General features: G+C 39.5%; 1 protein-coding gene across 8 annotated transcripts in view; it reads right to left on the bottom strand.

The window, feature by feature from the left end:
• disp3 (dispatched RND transporter family member 3) overlaps positions 1-22,703 on the bottom strand; it is a 507,963-nt gene that overhangs the window by 151,527 nt on the left and 333,733 nt on the right. For all 8 annotated transcript variants that reach the window (XM_072586713.1, XM_072586711.1, XM_072586710.1 and 5 more), the window contains one exon: positions 1,227-1,363. In XM_072586713.1, the coding sequence (XP_072442814.1) occupies positions 1,227-1,363 (137 nt within the window). The remainder of the gene's footprint in view (positions 1-1,226; positions 1,364-22,703) is intronic.

The raw sequence follows: 22,703 nt of genomic DNA, 5'->3' as shown, positions 1-22,703 counted from the left end.
GATTGGAAGAAACATATATATAGCATAAATACCAGTATTCATTTGTTGGACTGAATGACCAATGAGGTCATAGATGATCTGCAACTAATTCCATATATCAAAGATTAGCAAAAACAATCCATTTCAGAGACTATATTTACAAAACATCTAGCATTAATTGTCATTTGTATAACTCAGTGCCAAAAATATCCTGCCCTTTTTAGGAGAAATGTTTCCTAATTTTACTCCTGAAAGGAACAGCTGTCATTTTTACTTCATAGCTCCTAGTCCTTGACAACTCAACCAGTGGAAATAATTTTCTCCTCTCGACCCTATCTGTTTCCTTTACCATCTTTACAACTTTGATCAAATACCTTATCTTTTAATTTTCAGGGAATATAAACTTAGTTTGTGTAACTTCTCATTGTAATTTAGACCCTCATGCTCAGGTAGTATTCTGTTTAATCTACTCACACAAAGGCCAACATATCCTTCCTCAAATCTGGTGCTCAGAACTGCTCACACTAAGTTTGAATTCAGTCACCTGCTGCCCTACTTAGTCAATGAGTAATTTATGAAACTGGGATATAAACAAATGGAAATTTTTTTTTCATAGGAAGGGGAGATAAGCAAACTCATTAAATGTGATTGTTGAAATGGTCGAAGTGGCCAAATATGAACAAGCTGCAAAATGAATAGCTAAATCTTGCCAAATGCCTACAATTCTGCAAATGAAATATTTGCTATTCCATACAAGGTTACCAATATATATTCGCATTAAGTAAAACATGTGTAAAATTATGAAAACATTCCAATGCCTTCCACTGGAACATAATCAAACCAAATATCTTATGAAGCTATGTGAAGAGATGTTAGGACAGGTCACCTAAATCTTGTCAAAGAATTGAATTTTAAGAAGCAACTCCACGAAAGTGAGGTGCAATGGGTGGAATGAACCACACAAAGAGAGAATTCCAGAACTTAGGGCCTAAGTTGCTGAATGCATGAATGCGTAAGAGGATAAATATGGAGGACCATTTGAGAGCTTGGTGATTAGTAAGGCTGGTGCATCCTGATACTTCTTGTTTTAGAAGAGTGAAAAATTAGAACTGAAAGTATTCTGTGCTCCAGCATCTCCCAGTGACCCTTTGCAAAGCAATGCTGGTAAAGGTAAGGGAAAGGGAATAAAATTAATTTACTTCACAAGAAAAGCAATTAATGGTTAACTTGGGCAAGGGCTTGCTGACCTGAAAATGAGGTGAGAATATACACCAGAACTGCTATACATCCACTGCTGATAAAAGCCAGCAACATATCGTTCTTAAATGTTCGTCGTACTTCATAGTCAAACAGGTCTGTTCCACCATATAGGACTTGCACTTTCCTGGAAAATTAATGAAAAAAATTAATGAAAAAAATCAATACAAATAAACCATTGTATATTCCCACAATGTTGGTCTCTATAAATATATTTATATATTTTCACCAGTGTTAAATCATAGATGCAACAGAAGACAACTAAAAGTATCTAATTTAGTGTTACACCTATCTATTCATAAATAGTTAATCATAATAATTGCTAATTTGATGAACTTTTGAAGAAGAAAAATATAAGGTTACGTAGAAACAAAAACTGGCTGTCAGGCCCACCCAGTTCAAGACAATGTTTATACTCTGGTAAAGCTTCTTCTCACCTAACATGTATTTACACAACCCTCTAGTTTTTTCTTTCTGATGTTTATCCAGCTTCCTTTTCGAGGCTACTGTAGCAAGTGCTTAAAATGTTTTAAACATTTACATTCTCACTACTCACAGAGTTCACAGCTTCATTTCTAGGTGACTACTTTATATTGACATTATATTCATTATTGATCTTATATTCTTAGTTTGCTCTTCCACACAAGTGGAAAAACTTTGTGTCTGTTCTAGCAAACATTTTTATAATTTTGAAGACTTCCATCAGGTCATACTTCAGCTTTTTAGTTTCAATAGAAAAGAAACCTGCCTGTTTATGCTAATTGTGTAGTTGTGCTATTATTCTTGTAAACTTTTTGCAACTTCTCTAATGCCCCTATATCAATTTTATGATATGGTGACTGAAACACACGCTTCCAAGTGTTGTCCAAACAAGGTTCAACACAGATTTACCATAAACTTTTCTTCTTTCCAACTCTTTCGTTCCAGTCACAACAAGAATATTTTGGTTTGCATTTGTTATAACATAATTTCTCTTCACAATTTTTTGTAATTTTTGTATTTGTACTCCCTGGTCGCTTTGCTCCTTAATTCCACTTAAATTTTTATTCTTATGTAATATGCAACCTTATTTCTTACAAAATGCAATGCCCCACACTTGTAGAGTCATAGAGATGTATAGCATGGAAACAACCCGTCCATGCTGACTAGCTATCCCAACCTAACCTAGTCCCACTTGCCAGCACCTGGTTCATATCCCTCTAAACTTTTCTTATTCATATACCCATTCAGGTGCCTTTTAAATGCTCCACCACTTCCTCTGGCAACTCACTCTATACACGTACCACTCTCTGTGCGAAAAAGTTGTTCCTTAGGTCTCTTTTATATCTTTCCCCACTCACCATAAACCTATGTCCTCTAGTTCTGAACTCTCTTACCCCAGGGAAAAGACTTCATCTATTTATCCTATCCATGCCCCTCATGATTTTATAAACCTTGAAAAGGTCATACCTCATCTCTGACGCTCCAGGGAAAACAGTCCCAGCCTATTCAACCTCTCCCTATAGTTCAAATCCTCCAACCATGACAACATCCTTGTAAGTCTTTTCTGAACTCTTTCAAGTTTCACAACATCCTTCCGATAGGAAGGAGACCAGAATTTGAAATTCATTAGCCAATTCCATTCCCATTCTGTAACTGTACTAATGTTTTAGTGTAAGTTGTTATAGTGCTTTTCAGTCTTGACAAGCCCTCTCAGTTTTCTATCATAGACACATTTAGAAGCTATGAATTTAAAAAAAAAGTGCTGGAGAATCTCAACAGGTCTGGCCTCATCTCTGGAGAGAAACAGTTAACATTTTCAGTTTGATATAACTTCTTCAGAAGTTTTTTCATTAAATTCTAAAGTCTAAATTATTAATGTAGATTATGAATGAGAGTGGTCCCCGAACTAATCCTCATGGGGCTCCACATTCACTGTTTGCCACTCTAGTAATTCTGTTTTGCAGATAGCCTGCTATCCACTCTAACACTAGTCATCGAGCTCCATGTGCTCTGCCTTATTCATTAGTTCATATGAAAGTTTACTAAACCTATCTATCTCTGTCTTAAATACACTCAATGATTTAATCTCCACAGCCTTCTGTCTCAATGAGTCCCACAGATTCATTACCCTCTGGCTGAAGAAATTCCTCCTCATCTCTATTCTAAAGAGTTGTTCCTCACTCTGAGGCTGTAACCTTGAGTCCTAATCTCTTCAACTACTCCTCATATGACAAACCCTTCATCACTGAGATCATGTTTGTAAACTTCTTCTGGACTCCTTCCAATGCCAGTACATCCTTCCTGAGATATGGTGCCCAAAATTGCTCATATTATTCCAAACAAAAAGTTTTATTTATAGAGAATTATGTATTAAGTAGATATCTTCACATCCATTCTATGCAAGCCCCTCTGTATTCTGTAAGTTTCAATGAGATGCCCCCCCCCCCACATCTTCTTAAGTCCATCAATTACAGAACCAGTGTCTTCAACCACTCCTCATATGACAAACCTTTCATCACTGAGATCATGTTTGTAAACTTCTTCTGGACTCCTTTCAATGCCAGTACATCCTTCCTGAGATATTGTGCCCAAAACTGCTCATATTATTCCAAACAAAAAGTTTTATTTATAGAGAATTATGTATTAAGTAGAATATAGAATATTTTTATTTATGTCCTTTGACAATCTCATTTCATTTGCCTTCCTAATTGATCTTTTTTGACTTCATTACTCATCCATTTGTATACTCCCTTGCAATATCCATGGAGCTACACATTTTCTTACTTTTATATTTTCCCTCATTTCTTTTTTCATAATATCTCCTTTATTACAGTGTTACTGGTGAAAAGGAATAAATCAGTTTCCTTCTTTTTAATTATGCACGTTAGACTCAGATATGGCAGTGAATGTAGTTCTGGGCACCACATTATAGAAAAGATGTGAATGCATTGAAGAAAACGGTTTCTGTACTTACAGGAATGGTTGAGGGGATGAGAAACTTCAGTTATAAGATAGAATAAAAAAGTTAGGACTACACTCCTTGAAGAGAACAAGGGTAAGAAAAGATCATATTTAGGTTTACAAAATCTTGAATCATGATACAATCGTTGGGAGGAACATTTCCCGCTTGTAAAAATAACAAGAACAAGAGGACACAACTTTAATTTGCAAAAGAGGAAAATGTGAGATGAGAAAAAACAACAAGTAGTGAGGGTTTGGAATGCACTGAAAGTGTGGTGGAAGCAGGTTCAGTCTGAGGAAGCTGAGAGTATTGGATGATTATTTGGATTGAAATAATGTGTAAGGAAAAGGAATGAGGAAAAGGAGCTTGGCACTGAATAAAGTTAGTAATTTGAAGGGCGGTACACATATGACAGGCCAAATACCCTCATTCTATATCATTACACCATCGGTGACCCTATGATTTTTTTGTCAGTTTCTTTAGTTGGTCACAACAAAGATTTAACTTATGTTTATTACAAGGCTATAATTTTCGCCAGTTAAAATGTGTTAATGTCTGCTGACACCAAAAATGGTGTCAGTATCTGTGTCCAAAATGTGAATGTGCACTACCCCTGCCAGTACTATTAGTATATCGTTTGCTTCAAGCAGATCAATTGCAACCATTTACTTTCCTTAAAAGCACTCAAAAATATTCAACTGCAATCAGTGGAAATCAAATGGAAAGATAATAAACCTAGGACAAATCAAGGAGATTCTTCAGAATCTTTTGAAGGCCCAGCTGCAAGCTGTGATTGTATACCAAGAAAAAGAACACAGACAAATCTCAAACAGGCGCAACAACTACCCAAGTTAGCTGTACTGCTCAGAAGGCAGCTGAACTACATAGACCCTGTTTAAGGGACTCAGAGAGGAATCAAGAGCAGATGAACAGCTCTATTCCAGAAGAACTTGAATAGTGAGGATTGTTCTTGGTGCTGTGGTCCTTCTCCTGGAGGTACTTGCAGGGGATCCTTCCCTGTTCTGTTTCAATCCCTTCTGACTTCTTTTTGATCTGGAAGTGCAGGCCTCTTATCTCCCTGCTAAATCTGGTTTCCTATAATAGTCTCTTTGCTGTTGCTTTCAAGATGAATTGGTCATCCTGATTATTAGAGGAGGTGCAAATGTCTTTTCCATCAGGGTGAATAGGCTTCCTGATTGTATGGAATACCTGTGTTTATGTGATTGAATATCAATTGAAGTTGGAGGGTTTGGAATTTGCGCAGAGTCCATGTTGTCTGCATTCAGTTGTCACAAAGGTTAGTTCATTGTTCTTGTAGGGCTGAGGTGTGAATAGGTTTCCCCAGCTTCTAGACAAACTGCCCCTGTGACTGTACATTACAGCATATTTTAACTGCTGGGGTTTTCTTTAAGTTTAATTTCAAAAATAACTCCAAGATTCTGGTAGAATTTCAGTAATTTTAGATGGTAGGGAATCTTCTCAAAATGATTGAGATTTTTGCTTAACCCTACAGAACACACAGATTGGGTATCCTTTTAGTGTAAGGCTTTGACCTGAGATGAGTTGACTTCTTCCATGCAGTGAGCAGTTATGAATTTTGCAGTTTTTAAAAAAGTTTTCAGTTCTCTGATTCTTCTTTTCCAGTCAGTGCTGTCAACTAGGCTCTTCTCTTCTTGAGAAAGAGAAAGGTGTGTCCAGTTCTGCAATCTTAATTCCATATCTCTTGGTCTACTTAAAAAACTCTTGGAAATAGAAGCTGTTTCTATATTCCGTGTCCCCAAAGGTTGTCATTTCCTGACTGGTAACTCAATTAAGTGTTTTGTCTCCACCATTTGAAAATTTTCATAATAGTGTAAATCAGATAAGAGCTTTTCACTCCTCCCACACAGGGTCTAACTGATTTATTTCATTTTGGATTAGTGGTGCTGGAAGAGCACAGCAGTTCAGGCAGCATCCGAGGAGCAGCAAAATCAACGTTTTGGGCAAAAGCCCTTCATCTATTCCTGATGAAGGGCTTTTGCCCGAAATGTCGATTTTGCTGCTCCTCGGATGCTGCCTGAATTGCTGTGCTCTTCCAGCACCACTAATCCAAAATCTGGTTTCCAGCATCTGCAGTCATTGTTTTTACCTGATTGATTTCATTGCCCTTGTTCTCTTCAGCTCAGGCTGTCTTTTGTCTGATCCACACTGGCTTCATGAAACATGGCCATCCTGTCTGGACAAGTCATGATGTGGAGGTGCTGGTGTTGGACTGGGTTGGACAAAGTTAAAAATCACACAACACCAGGTTATAGTCCAACAGGTTTATTTGGAAGAACAAGCTTTCGGATACCTGATGAAGGAGTAGTGCTCTGAAGGTGCTATAACTTGATGTTGTATGATTTTTAACTACATGGATAAGACAATTACTGTGACCATTTAAAATCAGTATTTTGGTCCTTTCTTTGAAAACTATTTATGTCCATGAAAGTTGTATGCATTAAATTAGCCAAAGAATTCAATCAGTAGTTCATATTTTACATCATCATGACAATATTTAGATGTTCCATTTTTTGATGCAAAGTATATTTTTCCTGGGCTTTGTTCAACACTGTTTACATGCTTCTCAATTCTGTTCTATCTGATTCTTTGGCAATATTGCTGTCCAGCTTGCATATATTTGATATATTGTCAAATCCTGAAAACTAACATCTTTCCAATCTATTATCTTAATCTTTGTCATGTTTGTATTGTTGTGAATTACTTTCTAAATCTTAATACAGTCATGCTTGCCTGGACATTAACCTACTTTCATTTCTTTGAACTGCTTTAATACATTTCCCATTTCTAGAACCATGAGCAAATCCTCCTTAATGGGGAAAGAGCAGTGAGAGGATGGGGAAGGAGCAGTGAAGGGAGACTAAAGGGAATAGTTCTAACAAAGAGCTAAATAGTCACAATAATCACCTTCTGACAGAATTGATTATTTGTTATGGCACAGAAGGAGGCTATTACCCACTGTGCTTGCACCTTTTCAATTAGCATCTACTGCCAATTTCCTGTCTTTTCCTCATTTCCATGCACATAATTTTTATTCAAATAATCATCCAATGCCCCTTTGAATGCCTCAGCTGAACTTGCCTCCACCTCATTCACACCCTAACTACTTGCTGTGTGAAAAGCTTCTTTCTCACATCACTCTTGTTTCTTTCACATACCACTTCAAATTGTTCCATTTTTCTTATTTTCCAATAACTTCTCCCTTCGACTTTTCAGCCACTTATGATTTTGAAAACTTGCATCAAATCTTCTCTCAGGCATCTTATCTCGAAGGAGAAAGTCTGAACTCCATCAATCACTCATCATAACTGAAGTTTCTCAATCCTGGTTCTATTCTTTAAATTGTTTCTGCAATGTCTCCAATGTATTCACATCTTTTTTATTGTGTGGCACCCACCACTGTGCACAATACTCCAGCTGAGGTCTAACAAGTGTCTTGGAGAAAGTGAGGACTGCAGATGCTGGAGATCAGAGCCGAAAAATGTGTTGCTGGAAAAGCGCAGCAGGTCAGGCAGCATCATAGGAGCAGGAGAATCGACGTTTCGGGCACAACAAGTGTCTTGTACAAGTTCAGCATCTGAGAAAGAGTCTACACTCAAAACAATAGCTTGCTCTCTGTCTGACCCTCTGATTTCCAACAGTTTTTGTTTTCAGTCCAATATCTCCTCCCTATTCCTTATTAATAAATCCAAGAACACTGTATGCTTTATTGATTGTTCTCCTCACCAGTCCTGCCACCTTCAATGATCTGTGGACATATACACCTAGGTCCCTCTGTTCCTGTACCCTTTTAGAATTGTATCCTATATTTTATATTGGCTTTCAAAGTTCTTACAAAGTGACTCACCTCACACTTCTCATTTGCTACCTATCTGTCCACCCCATCAACTTGTCTATGTCCTTTTGGATTTCCACATTGTCCTCCTCACAGTTTACAATTCTTCCAAGTTTAATGTCATCTACACATTTTGAAATTGTTCCTGTAAATCAAGAGCCAGAACATAAATATATATCAGGAAAATCAAGAGTCCCAATAGTGACCCTTGGGGAACTCCACTGCAAGCTGCTTCCAACCCAAAAAATATCCATTGATGAGTATTCTCTATTTCCTATACTCATCCAATTTTATATTCATGTATCTGTATATACATTTCTACAAAAACAACAAAAAGCAAAAGTGATCTCAACTATGTGGTTCCTATTCAGTCCCATAGTTCATTTCACAAGAAATAGTGGAGGGTTTTCTCTACAGGCATGGACTTTCAGCCAATAAACTCATAAATTTAAATATCATTATAAATATATTGCTTCCAGTTTTGAATGAGAAAAGTGAGCTAGTCCTCATTCTAGTCAAGGGGATCCAATATTGGTCAAAGGCCCAGGTAGCCTCAGTCACTGGCACAGTCTACATACAGTACAGGGGCTTGGCCACGGTCAGTCATTTTCTCAGGTAATCAAGGTTAGGGGATATATCCTACTATAGCCTTGGCAGTAGGCACTGCTCAATTTGTAGGGCTATCTCAAGCAATCATGGGAATCGCAAAGAGAGCAATTAGAGGTCTGGTCAGTCACATCTAGGCATTGTCTGTTGAATTCAATCAGAGGTCTAGAGTGAATAAAGTCCTGGTGTCTTTGTGTTGATGTGGAGGATTGAAGGGCTTTGGGACAAAGGATCATACTTAGCATCAGTAATATGTAGTGTTCAGGCTCAAGAGGCAAGGGGGTAGGCTGAAAGCAAAGTTCGACATGGTGGGTTTCTAAATGGGTGAATGGATGGAAATGGGCAGTCCAGGCAGTGCAAGGTAAAACAGGATATGGAGACTTTGGGCATGGGGGAGTACTTGGCAACCAGATAGAATATACTGATGGTGCCCACTATGAATTGCTTTTCCTGCCATCACTTGCTGTTTACTGAATCCAAACTGCATTGCAGAATGGTAAAAACAATGACTGCAGATGCTGAAAACCAAATACTGGATTAGTGGTGCTGGAAGAGCACAGCAGTTCAGGCAGCATCCAACGAGCAGCGAAATCAACGTTTCGGGCAAAAGCCCTTAATCAGGAATAAAGGCAGTGAGCCTGAAGCATGGAGAGATATCTCTCCATGCTTCAGGCTCACTGCCTTTATTCCTGATGAAGGGCTTTTGCCCGAAACGTTGATTTCGCTGCTCGTTGGATGCTGCCTGAACTGCTGTGCTCTTCCAGCACCACTAATCCTGCATTGCAGAATGGCTGAGGCAATGCTTAGGGAGGTCGGAGTCAGTGTCAGTTGAGTCAAAATGCAAGCTTCACATCTGCTGGATGCTCAAGCATTGAAGGGTCAAATACATGAGGGATGCACATTGTGTTTAATAGCCAATCATTTTGACAGCCATGTGCAATATCTGCATAATTAACATGCTTAGGGTTGAAATGCTGGTCAAAGGCAATTTGCACCATGCCCCTGGTGCTTGCAAATTGAACAATGGCATCTCAGTGATACAGGAGTTAGTGGCAATGTCTTATTAAGAGACAAATACTGGCCAAAAACAATCTGGTACACATGTTGAGGCTGAGGTTTGATGAATGATAGGAGACATGACCTTTGTTAGTAAATACTGCATGTTTCACTGTTTGGAAGAGTGTACTCAGCCGTCATTTGCAGGGCATGCCACTTCTAACACTTCTTGGCTCTAAGAAACTCTTTTGTTACTTAAGTTACCAACGTACATCAATGCTGCCCAGAGTGATGTACTCAGCCACTGTTGGGATGTTGATCGATGTTGCTGCCTTGCTAAGAAGGCAAAGGTGAATGCAGGAAAATAAGGAAAACATCAAACTGCTATGGAGGCTGACAAGTACCCAACTCAGGTAGAGATTGCAGCTGCAGGATCCCTTAGAATGAGTCAGGGTTCTGGAAGGGTTTTTCAGTTCAGTCTCCATTTTCTGGTAATCAGCAGGGTATGCTGTCAATGCAGGCTCTGTATATCCGGCGAAACACTGATGTAACTATGCTAGATGCTAGAGTGGGACCTGAGGCCTGTAGGAGTGGGAGTTAATCCTCTCCTCTAGCTGTAAACATGACCATAGTTCTTTGAATATCTATTTGATGGAGCAATTTTTGACCTATGTATAATCTTTCAGTCATTTGTGTGCAATGAGCACAAAATGCTTTCATGCATTTGTGTTGAAAAAGGGCACCCTGCTGGCCGTCAGCTGCAACCGCAGCAGGGAGACAGTTGGCTCGTTGCAGAGGGGGAAGGGCGTGTGCCAATGTGTTCTGAAAGCAGTGTTGCATAATGTGGGCGGCACAGTGGCACAGTGGTTAGCACTGCTGCCTCACAGCGCCTGAGACCCGGATTCAATTCCTGCCTCAGGCGACTGACTGTGTGGAGTTTGCACATTCTCCCCGTGTCTGCATGGGTTTCCTCCGGGTGCTCCAGTTTCCTCCCATAGTCCAAAGATGTGCAGGCCAGGTGAATTGGCCACGCTAAATTGCCCGTAGTGTTAGGTAAGGGGTAAATGTATGAGTGGGTTGCGCTTTGCTGGGTCGGTGTAGACTTGTTGGGCCGAAGGGCCTGTTTCCACACTGTAATGTAATCTAAAACGTGCATCAGGACAGTGACTGATGCAATTTGCACACACCACTTTATTTTGTTTCCTCATGGTGAGATCAGTGCTGAAATCCTGGCAGGAGGATTGGAAAATGGGGCTGGCTCCCTCAGATACAAGGTGTCATCAATTGTACATACATTGCATTGACAGGGCCAGATCACAACACTGTAGAACGCATAGGAAGGGGTTGCATTAATTTCCAGGTGATCTATGATCACCATTACCACTTCCTGGAGGTGTGTTCATTGCTATATTGACAGCTATCACATCCCCTACTTCCTGAAACATACCCTTTGAGGGGTCCAGGAGTCTTAGAAGATGGATTACTGTGGGACAAGGCTGTCCTTTGCAACCACTGATGATACCAATGCATAATCCCCTGATTGATGTGGAGCACAGACATAATATTGCTCATGCTTTGACTACGGCTCTGGTGAAGCAGTTGTGACTGTAAAATAGTCATTGGTCATCATGCCAATTTGGTTTGCATTGTGGAGGTGAACTGCAGCATCTATTCATTTTGTTTGTGATTGTTTTTTTTGACTGGATATAAAAGCTCATATTTGTAACTGTCAGATTGCTTACCTGTATGTTATGTTCCCCTATTGGACAATGATAAAATGTGGGTCAAAAATAGGCATTGGGGACAGCAGTGACTTAGATAGGATGTAACTAAGGACAGATAAATTGTACAGCCTTGTAGTTAAACAGTGACTAAGATGAAAGAATGGTGTTCTATGTCTGAGGAAGTATAAGCTATGCCGGCTATGTGCTGTGAACAGTTTGACTTTGTGACTGTTGTATCATTACTTTGCTGGTGAAGGCAATGCTTCTCTGGGTGTAGAGCAAACTTTTAAATATGACGTGATCACTAGTGATGCTAGTCGTTCTGTAGACACCTGGTGAGTTCTTCTGGGAATGGTATTTGGTAGGAAGGGACGAGAATCATGTGAGAGGTGTGCAATCAATACGGGAGAGTAGTTAATGAGGTGAGTTTGTTGAGGTGATGGAGGCGGTGAGAAGGCTTGCTCAGCCTAGCTGCGAGAAACCCTCCATCAAACCCAACAATACTGACACTTAGCCAAAAGTAAGATTTGGCCTATATTAATTTGTCTTTTTGCTTTTTCTATACAATGATGGATCCTCCTATCGAATTTATGTTTTTTTTCTTGAGTACGTGAGATGTGGGGATCACTGGCTAGGTCAACATTTATTATCCATCCCTAATTGCACTGCAAAGGTGAATAGAATAGAATAGAATAGAATAGAAACCCTACAGTTTGGAAACAGGTCCTTTGGCCCAACAAGTCCACACCGACCCTCTGAAAAGTATCCCACCGAAACCCGTTATTCTACATTTACTCTGACTAATGCACCTAATGTACACATCTCTGAACATTATGGGCAATTTAGCATGACCAATTCACTTAACCTGCCCATCTTTGGATTGTGGGAGGAAACCGGAGCAACCGGAGGAATCCCAGGCAGACACAGGGAAAATATGCAAACTCACACAGTCGCCCAAGGCTGGAATCAAACCTGGGTCCCTGGCACTGTGAGGCAGCAGTGATAATAAGTAATCCCCTTGAACCACCCCAGATAATGCAGTACTTACGTAGTGATGTGAAGACATTGTTAGTTGGTCAAAAGTCTGGAACTATGAAGGAATGGCAAGGTAGTTAGTTCCAAATTCGAATGAAAAGGAATTTGCCTGTGGTGGTATTCCCATGCATTCATTTTCCTTGTCCTTATGGGTGGTGCAGGGTCATTAGTTTGGAAAGTGATGCGAAAGGAACATTTTTGAATTACTGCAGTGCATCTTGTAGATGGCAAATCTGCTAGAATTCTTTGAGAAGTAATAAGCAGGTTAGACCAAGGAGAGCCAATGGATATTATTGATCTGAACTTCAAGAAGGCCTTTAACAAGGTGGCTACTGAGTAAGATAAGGGCCCATGGTGTCAGAGACAACTTATTAGCATGGATAGAAGATTGGCTGTCTGGCAGAAAGCAGAGAATGGGAATAAAAGGGTCCTTCTCAGGATGGCAGCTGGTGACAAGTGGTGTTCTACAAGGCTCAGTGTTGTGACCACAACATTTCACTTTATACATTAACGATCTAGATGAAGCAACTGAGGGCATTCTGGCTAAGTTAGCAGACAATCCAAAGATACATAGAGGGACAGGTCACATTGAGGAGGCAGGGAAGCTGCAGAAGGATTTGGACAGGTTAGGAAAGTGGGCAAAGAAGTGGCGGATGGAGTACAATGTGGGAAAGTGTGAGGTCATGTACTTTGGTAGGACGAATAGAGGCATGGACTATTTTCTAAATGGGGAGAAAATTCAGAAGTCTGACTGCAAAGAGACTTAGGAGTTCTAGTTCAGGATTCTGTCAAAGTAAAGTTGCAGGTTGAGTCAGTAGTTAGGAAGGCAAATGAAATTATGGCATTTATTTTGAGAGGACTTGAATATAAAAGCAGACATATACTTCAGAGAAAATGCTGGAAAATCTCAGCAGGTCTGGCAGCATCTGTAAGGAGAGAAAAGCGCTGATGTTTTGAGTCTAACTGACTCTTTGTCAAAGCTGCTTCAGAGTTTCTTTAAGGCTCTTTAGAGTTTCGTTAAGGTTCTAGTCAGACCGCATTTGGAATACTGTGCACAGTTTTGGGCCCCATGTCTCAGGAAGGACATACTGGTCCTGGAGTATGTTCAGAGGAGGTTCATGAGAATGGTCTCAGGAATGAAAGCTTAACATATGAGGAATTTTTGAGCACTCTGGGTTTATACTTGATGGAGTTTAGATGGATGAGGGGCAATCTAATTGAAACAATGGCCTGGACAGAGTAGATGTTGGGAAGATGATTCCATTGGTAGGAAAGATTAGGACCCAAGGGCACAGCCTTAGAGTAAAGGAAAGACATTTTAGAATGGAGATAATGAGAAGCTTTTTCAGCCAGAGAGTGGTGAATCTATGGAATTCATTGCCATAGAAGGCTGTGGAGGCCAGGTCATTGAATATATTTAAGACTGAGATAGATAGGTTGTTGAATATCAAGGGGATCAATGGTTATGGGGAGAAAGCAGGAGAATGGGGCTGAGAAAGTTATCAGCCATGAATGAATGGCGGAGCAGATTTGATGGGCTGAATGGCCTAATTTCTGCTCATATGTCTTATGGTGTTATGATATACACTGGCATCGCTGTGTAGTGGTGTTGAAGGGTGTGAATGCTGAAGGTGATGTTTGGAGTGCCAATCAAACAGACTGCTTTGTCCAAGTTGGCATTGAGTTTATTGAGTGTTTTGGAGGTGAATGGAGAGTATTCCAGCACATTCCTGACTTGTACCTTGTATATGGTGGACAGGCAGTAGGGATACAGGAGGTGAGTTATTCCCCACAGAATGCCTAACCTCTGACCTGGTCTTGTAGTCACAGCATTTTAATGGCGAGTCCAGTTCACGTTCTAGTCTATAATAACCCTCAGGTGGATTCAGCCATTGAACAACAAGGGCAATAGCTAGACTCCCTCTCTTGTTGAATATTGTCATAGTCTGGCACTTGTGTGATCCTAATGTTACTTATCACTTGTCAGCTGAAACATGGATGTTGTCCAAGTCTTGCAGCACATGGAGCTGAGCTGCTTTACTATCTGAGTAGTCATGAATGGTGCTAAACAATTTGAAATCATCAGTAAACACCCCCACACCGGATCCTTATGTTGAAGGTAAGGTCATCAATGACACACTGAAGATGAATGAGCTTAGGACATCCTAAGGAACTTCGAGAGTAATGTCCTGTGGCTGAGATGATTGACCTCTGACAACCACAACCACCTTCCTTTGTGCAAGTACTATTCCAATCAACAAACATCTTCCTCACTGACTCCAGTTTTTCCTTGGTCAAATGTCCCTTGATGTCGAGGCACACTCACAATACCGATGGAGTTCAGCTTTTATGCCCATGTTTGGACCAAAGCTGCATTGAAGTCAGGAGCTGAGTGGCCCTGGCAGAACCAAAACTGAGTGTCTGTTAACAGGTGACTCCTTTGCCAGTACTGTTTGATAGCACTATTGATGAGCCCTTCCATCACTTTGATGACGATTGAGAATAGACTGATAGGTAGCAATGGACCAGATTGGTTTTGTCTTTACTTTGTGCAAAGAAAGAACAGTGTAATTTTCCACATTATCATGTATATGTCGCTGTTGTAACTGTACTGGAACAATTTGGCTGGGGATGCCGCTAGTTTTAGAATGAGAATTTATTGTCACATGTACTCAAGTACAGAAATACATGAGTATTGTGAAAAGTGTACAATGTCACCATTCCCAGCACCATGTTAGGTACAAAATCTTAGGTACAATAAACAAAAGTGGAGGATGTGGGCAAGTATTGAATCCAGTTTTTCTGTACAATTGCCAGAATGATGTCAGAGTGCATAGGCTTTGCAGTATTCAGTGTCTACAGTCATTTTGATGTCTTGTTAGATCAATCAAATTGAAGACTTGCATCTGTAATACTGGGGACCTCAGGAGGAAGCCAAAATCATCCATTCAGTTCTTCTGAAGACGGATGTAAATACTTCCACTTTGTTTTTGCACTGATGTCCTGCAGTCCACTGTAACTGAGGATGGGGATATTTGTGGAGCCTCAACTTCATATTAATTGCTTAAATGTCCACCACCATTCATGACTGAATGTGGCAGGACTGCAAAACTTAACACAATGGCAGCAATGTGTGCCAAATACAAGAGGTAGATCTCACCATGGCTCCTTTGACTGAAATTCCTAAACATGGAACCCTTACTGTTAAATAAAAAATATTTTTCAGCTAATTAATTACTGTTGAGGCACTGTGTGAGAACCCTCGCTGGCTTTCATTTTTTGTTTTATTCTTTTTATCATTTTTGTTTTGTAGCTGTGAATTGTGAGCTGAGAGAGGAAAGCTGAAAATGACCTTTAGACTGTGAGCAGGAACTTGTTTTTTTAAAAAAAGAGAATAAACAAACTGATATTCACTTATGAGGGCAGGCCTGAAAGTTAATTGCAGGCTGTTCCTTATTAAAAAGTGCTTAATATTTGCTTTGACGCTGGAGAGGCCTTATGCTCAAGCAGATGGCAGATGTTGAATGTTAGTCTGGACCTCTGGGGACATGGTCAATCTGGCAGGGAGAGGCCACAGTTTGAACTGGTTTTTAGACTTGGACTGTGTGTAGGTCAGAAAGAGTGTACTTGCTAAAGCTACAGGACAGAGTGTTGGTTCTTCCCTAGTTGCCCCCTCATTATCAATTTATTGAAGATTCAGAGAACAGAATCTTAGTTATAAGAATAAAATGAATATTCCTCAGAATCTGCCAGAAGAAATTTGTACACATTGGTGTAATCAGAAGTGAAACAAAACATACTCCTATGTACCAGTGATGCTACAGATTATGGAGCCTGCTTAAGTGAACTGGCCAGTTGTATCTCATTTGTTTTTCACTTTTGATTTATCCCTTAAGTGCATCTGTTTGTCTGTCTGCCTTGTTTGTGTGAGAGTGGGGGGCTAGAAGGAAGGAAGACATACTTAGTATGGAGAGTTTGTTCAAATATGGCAAGTAATCCTGTTTGGTAATATGGTGAAAAACACTCAAACTCGGCACAACTGGTATGTAGCCCAAAAAAAGTGTAAAATTTGGCCCATTGTTTATTTCATGTAAGCAACTAGCTACCAGTCACATTGATTTGATAGACATTATGACAGGAGGCTTTGAGAAGGACCAGATGTTAGCTCTGACTTCCTTGCGATCCTAAGCTGTTATTCCAACAGGTCAATATGGCATCATCATCATGGGTGATGTTTAAGGTACTTTTTAATTATTAATTTCTTTCAATGACTGAAACTACTACTGAACACAGCTTGGGGTTACAGTGTCCTTTTTTATAGCAGACTTGAAACAGCCATTCTGGTATTATGTAGTTTGAACAATATTTCAGTAAGACATTGAACTTTCCAATGGAAGAACTCAGCAAAAAGTCCAAATCATTTTTTGAATTACTGAAAGAAATGTTTCCAATCTGTCGTCACAGCTTGCTAATTCCCTAATGATTCTTTTTGTTTTTAGTGTCTGGAGTTGAATTAGTCTGTGAAATAATTCCACGAAGACTGGTATCCCGCCAGCAAGTCACCCTTTACTCACACATGCAAATACATGACACTGACCCAGCTAGCACAGAGCTGACTCCTAGAAGGGCAGAAATTTTGACACTTCTGTTTATAACTGTCAGTCAAGATTCCTTGATTGGGGCTGCTAACCTGGTGCAATCAGGGAACTCCTATTCTATGAGATCCACCTGGCTGATCTCAGTCCAATCACTTCAGTCTGGAATTCATAAAGAGAAACATTAACAACAATATCTTGTGATGTAAATTGGAGCTGACATCTGCAATGCTTTAACTTGTTTGCAAGTACCTTCAAACCTTTGATCCAATATCCTTCAGGGTTTCCAATCTAACTTTTGATCTGTGAGTTCTCTATTGATAATAATATTAATGTTTCACTTTCATTTTGTGATAAGTGTGCTATTCCACAGCATGTCCAATTCCATCTGCAGCACTATTTCTAATGGTTCACAAAGTAGGACAATTATCTTTGCTATACTAGTGTCTTAGTTGGCTATTGTCTCTCTCCATACTTCTGCTAATTTACAAATTTTAGATGTGGCATATCTCATTTATTCATATTGCAACTGCAACTATTATATTTCCAAATGCCCATTCAGATTGGGTTGCATGACAACTTTTTTCTTATTCAAAGAATATGCCTCTAGGAACCGGCTCTGTGATGGCTGGGACAGTGTTATGTACTATGTATGTGTGAGTAAAAGATGACTTGGTGACGAGTTGCCAGTCTTTGCGGAATTACTTCTCAGATTAATATAACTCCAGACACTGAAAACAAAATGAATCATGAGGGAATTAGTAAGTTGTGACAACAGGTTAGTGACATTGTACGTGAAAGCCTCAAAGAATCGGGTACCAAACCAAAATTTCCAAGGCCCCTGAGACCATAAGACACACACAGGGAATTGAATGAAACATAGAAAAGCTGGAGAATCTCAGTAAGCTTTGCAGCATCTGTGGTGAGACAAAAGAAAGTTAGTATTTTGAGTCCAAAATGACACTTTTTAAGAAGCATCTGCAGTATTTTACTATTTTTAACACGTCAAATCAAGCACTCCTATATAAAACTACATCATACTCATAGGCTGTTCTGCCAAATCAGAGGGAATCTAATGGTTTCCCCCTGAGTGCATTTGGAAAGTGGGAGGCATGTTATCAGGCAGAAAGGCGGTAGGTGGGAGCTGTAACTTCTTGTTTCTGTCCCAGTGAAGTCCACAGCAAAAAGGCCTATGGAGAACATTTCTTACCTCCCAATGGAACTTGTAAGTGGCTAATTAATGATCATGTAAGAACCTCATCCTACCAGCACTACCCAGCAATGCTGGGTACTTGCTATACAAGGTGCATAACAAGCCAACCCTGGTATGATTATTCTTATAGAGGTTGATGGGGTAGGGGGTGGATGCTCATTTAAAGGCACCTCGTGTCTGACTGAGAGGCCTAGCTTTGGAAAGGAACCAAGCTCACAGAGAGCTAACCCCTTGTAATTGATATAGATCTCATTACTTCCTGTCTGGTGAGTTCCATCCTATGACTCCCATCTATGACCTGGGATCCAATAAAGATCCGACGCCTTGGATGAGTGTTGTACTGACAACAACACTATCTCTCTGGGGCACTGTTGTTCTATAAAACTGGTTAACTGGCAGCTTTCAGTGGGTAGGAATTATGATCCTGGAACCCTTATTGCCAGGGAATGACATGCTAGTCATCTTCAAGTGCCTGTTTAACACAAGAAGTAGCAGGCTCTCCTGAAAAGGAGATGCTGTATTCTTACAGGTTCCCTAGCTGGTTGGTCCACAAGATTCCATCCGCAGTGTTTATCCTTTGCATAATCATTCCCATTCTTGCCAGCTGCATATTCCTTTATTCCCATTTCTTTCAATTATTACTGAACAAAGATTACATTTTTGCAAATGGTGGTATGGTCTCTGCTTTGACCATCACCTCCACTAGTACATTCCATTGGTCTCCACCCTTCACATGAAATTTGCTTCAGCTTTCTGACCTAATTATTATGTTAAACTTTACATCAATGTTATTTTGTTCTAGACCCCCCAGTCACTGCAAGTAAGTCTGTTTATGTCCCTTTGTTTCACTATTTTAAACACCAATATCATAACACCAGGGACACAAGATCAGAGATAAGATATGCTACACTTTGAACTTGATCTGTCATTCAATAAGTTCATAGCTGATTGTATTTTAATTTCACCTGCCTGCACTGATTCTAAAACCTTTAATGTCCTTGCCTAACAAAAATCTATTATTCAGAGTTCTGAAATTTTCCTACTTTCAGCAGCTTTTTGGGGAAGAGGTTGTTACAGACATCTACTACTAATTATGTAAATACTGAAATAAAGCTGTGATCTCCTCTGTTATAATTAAAATACCTTTATTGATAAATTAGATTTATTATTTGGTATGTGCATTTTTGCACATATATACTATTTCCCTGAGTCTGAGCAGCCACTACATAATATGTAGCCAAAATAATCTGGCTAAACTGACTGATGGAATATTAGTCAATGAACCCGAGTACCAGGTTAACATACATTAGAACCACTCACCCCTCCATTTACTTTTGGTTATTTATGAGCTGCTGGTGAGCTTGCGCCTTTATATCAGAATTTCTAAAGTTATTTGAGAAACATTTAAATTGTTGAGCCACACATTAAATGGATATCATTATAAAGTTTATATTGTGTGTTATTTAAATCAAGGGAAAATTTGTTGATAAATATTCAACTTTCCACCCCAAATACTTGCAAACATTTTGAGTGTTTGAGTTCAACCATAGCAGTTGTGTTATGCCGATCAATGGGAATACCCAGTTATTCTATTGCTGTGGACAATTCATCATGATTTGTGTCTCATTGACTGGTCACAGATGAGGCTATAGATCTGAGCCACAAGTGAATTATAGATTGGTTCCGCTAGCTCTTTGTCAACTTGCTTTATTAAATACCGTGAGTTATTTACAATTGGTGACCAGCTTTACAATTTCTTTTGTAATGTAAATGTATACGTATTGCCAAATTGGCTACAAAGATGACACTGTTCAAGTAATTCTAGCGTCTAATAGATTGCAGGGTAGTCAAAGACTCAGGCTAATGATAATTTACATATGATGCAAATCTTATTCTATTTCTTAGGATATTTATTTTCTGGCATTTGAGACAGTTTGGTATTCTGAATCACACTGTTCTGGTTTCAAGTCCTACTTCAGGACTTGAGCACTAACACAAGACTTCCACTTTATTACAGTATTATGTGAAATGAAGTCTCTACTTCAGGTGGACATAAAAGATATCATGTCTTAACTTTGAAGAAGAGCAGGGAAAATCTCTGAAGTTCTGGTCAATCTTTATTCCTTAATCAACATTAACAAAATGCCCAGCAGTGTTCAGATTGCTATTGAGGGAGTGTATTGTGCAGAACTTGGCTGTCTTATTTCCGACAAATCACAACAAAGTGCATTTGTACTCAATTAGCTGTAAGTCGCTTTGAAGTGTCTGTTAGTCATAAAAAGTGCAAAATAAATGCAAGTCTATCTTTCTTTTCAAGTTATAACTTTGGTTTTTTTTGTTCATGACTGTAGAAAAGAAAATAATGTCTTGCATTTGCATCTCATCTTCTGCTTCACAATAGCCTCATGATATCATCAGACTAATAATCTAGATTCTGCTTATGTTCGGGGGATCGGAGTTCGAATCCCATCATAGGAGAAGTTGGAATTTGAATTTACTGAATATCTGGCTTTAAAAATCTAATGATGGTCATGAAACCACTGCCGACTGGCAGAAAAACCCACTAAGGTCTGGCCTACATGTGACTCTAGACTCACAGCAATGTGGTTTACTCTCAACTGTCCTCTGAAATGGCCAGCAGGCCACTCAGTTGTTTCAATCACTGCAAAATCTCAACAAAGAGACCAGATTATGTTCTGTTGAAAGGCCACTGGAATCATAGAAACATAGAAGATAGGAGTGGGCCATTTGAACCCTTGAGGCTGCTCCATCATTCAATTTGATCATGGCTGATCATTGAGCAGAATACCCTAATCTTGTGCTCCCCCCATATCCCTAAAGCCCTTCAGCCACAAGAGCTATATCTAACCCCTTCTTGGAGACATATAATATTATGGAGTCAGTCACTTTCTGTGACAGTGAATTCCACAGGCTCACCATTCCCGTGGTGAAAACATTTCTTCTCATCCCATCCTACAATTTTTATCTCTTATCTCTAAACTATGATTCCAGTTTGGGACTCTCACATCATTGGGGATATCCTTCTTGCATCTAACCTGTATATTCACATGTGAATTTTATAGGTTTCTGTGAGATCTCCCCTCATTCTTCTAAGTTCCAGTGAATACAATCCTATCCAACTCAGTCTCTCCTCATATGCCAGTCTTGCCATCTCAGGAATTTGGTGAACGTTTGAAATGTTAACTCTGCTTCCTCTCCACGGATGCTGTCAGACCAACTGAGTTCCTCCAACAATGTCTGTTTTTGCTTTAGATTTGTGGTATCTGCAGTTCTTTGTTTCATTTTAGCTGCTAGACTGGGCCTGCAGCAAGTGGAGCTAGAACTGACAAGGGGCAAAAACATACTTGACCTCATCCTCACCAATCTGCCTCCTGCAGGTGCCTCTGTCCATGACAATATTGACACAACACAGTCTTTATGGAGATGATGTCCTGCCTCACATTGATAATTTCTCACATTGTGTTGTGTAGCACTATCCGATAAATACATACAAAATGGACTTCTATAGGTTCAAATATAGGAAACATTTCATTTAAACAAATGTGGGTCTATTACATGCAGAGTGAGGAGAATTTATAATGGGGAACAAAGAAAAGCTAAAATATTACTTTTGTATCTGTTTTCATTGAAGAAGATATTGTAAATCTCCCAGAACCGGAATCATGGTGGCAAGGGAGAATAAGGAGGAAATTAGCCTCAGTAAGAAGATTGTACTAAAGAAATTTATTGTGCTAAAAGTTGATGAATCCATTGGACTTGATGGTTAATATCCTCGAGTGTTAAAAGAGGTGGCTCCAGAGACATTGGTATTTATCTTCCAAAATTCTAAACAATCTGTAATGATTTCTGTGGATTGGCAGGTTGAAAATGTCATCCCAGCATCTATGAAGGAACTGAGAGAGAAAGCATGGAAGTGCAGACCTGTTAGCCTTTCATTAGTATGGAAAGTGTAATATTATGAAAGATGAGATAAATAGACACTGATTTGAGAATGATCTGATTGGACATAATCAGCATGAATTTACAAATGGAAAATTGTGTTTGATGAAGTTGTTGGAGGTTTTTGAAGCTATTACAAACAAAATTGATGAAGGAGAGCCTATGGATATTGTACACTTAGATTTTCAGAAGGCTTTTGAAAATCTCCTCCCCCACAGGAGGCTGGTTACAAAAATTAAAGTACATGGAATAGGAAATATTGTACTGTCATAGGTTAATGATTGGCTAATAGCCAGAAAACACAATGTTGGAATAAATGGGTCATTCTCATGATGGCAGGTTGTGACTAGTGGGTGCTGCAATGACCAATACTTGAGGCCCAACTCTTCACAATGTATATCAATGATTTAGAGTTGGGGATCAAATGTAACATTTCAAGTTTGAGGATAATACAAAGCCAAGTGGGAATTTGTGTTGTGAGGAAGTTGCAACATGGCTTCAGGAGGATTTGAACAAACTT

This window comes from Chiloscyllium punctatum, chromosome 16, assembly GCF_047496795.1.
Source record: "Chiloscyllium punctatum isolate Juve2018m chromosome 16, sChiPun1.3, whole genome shotgun sequence".
Lineage (NCBI taxonomy): Eukaryota > Metazoa > Chordata > Chondrichthyes > Orectolobiformes > Hemiscylliidae > Chiloscyllium > Chiloscyllium punctatum.
Note: the sequence above shows the minus strand (reverse complement) of the source record. Positions and strands in the feature narration are given on the sequence as shown.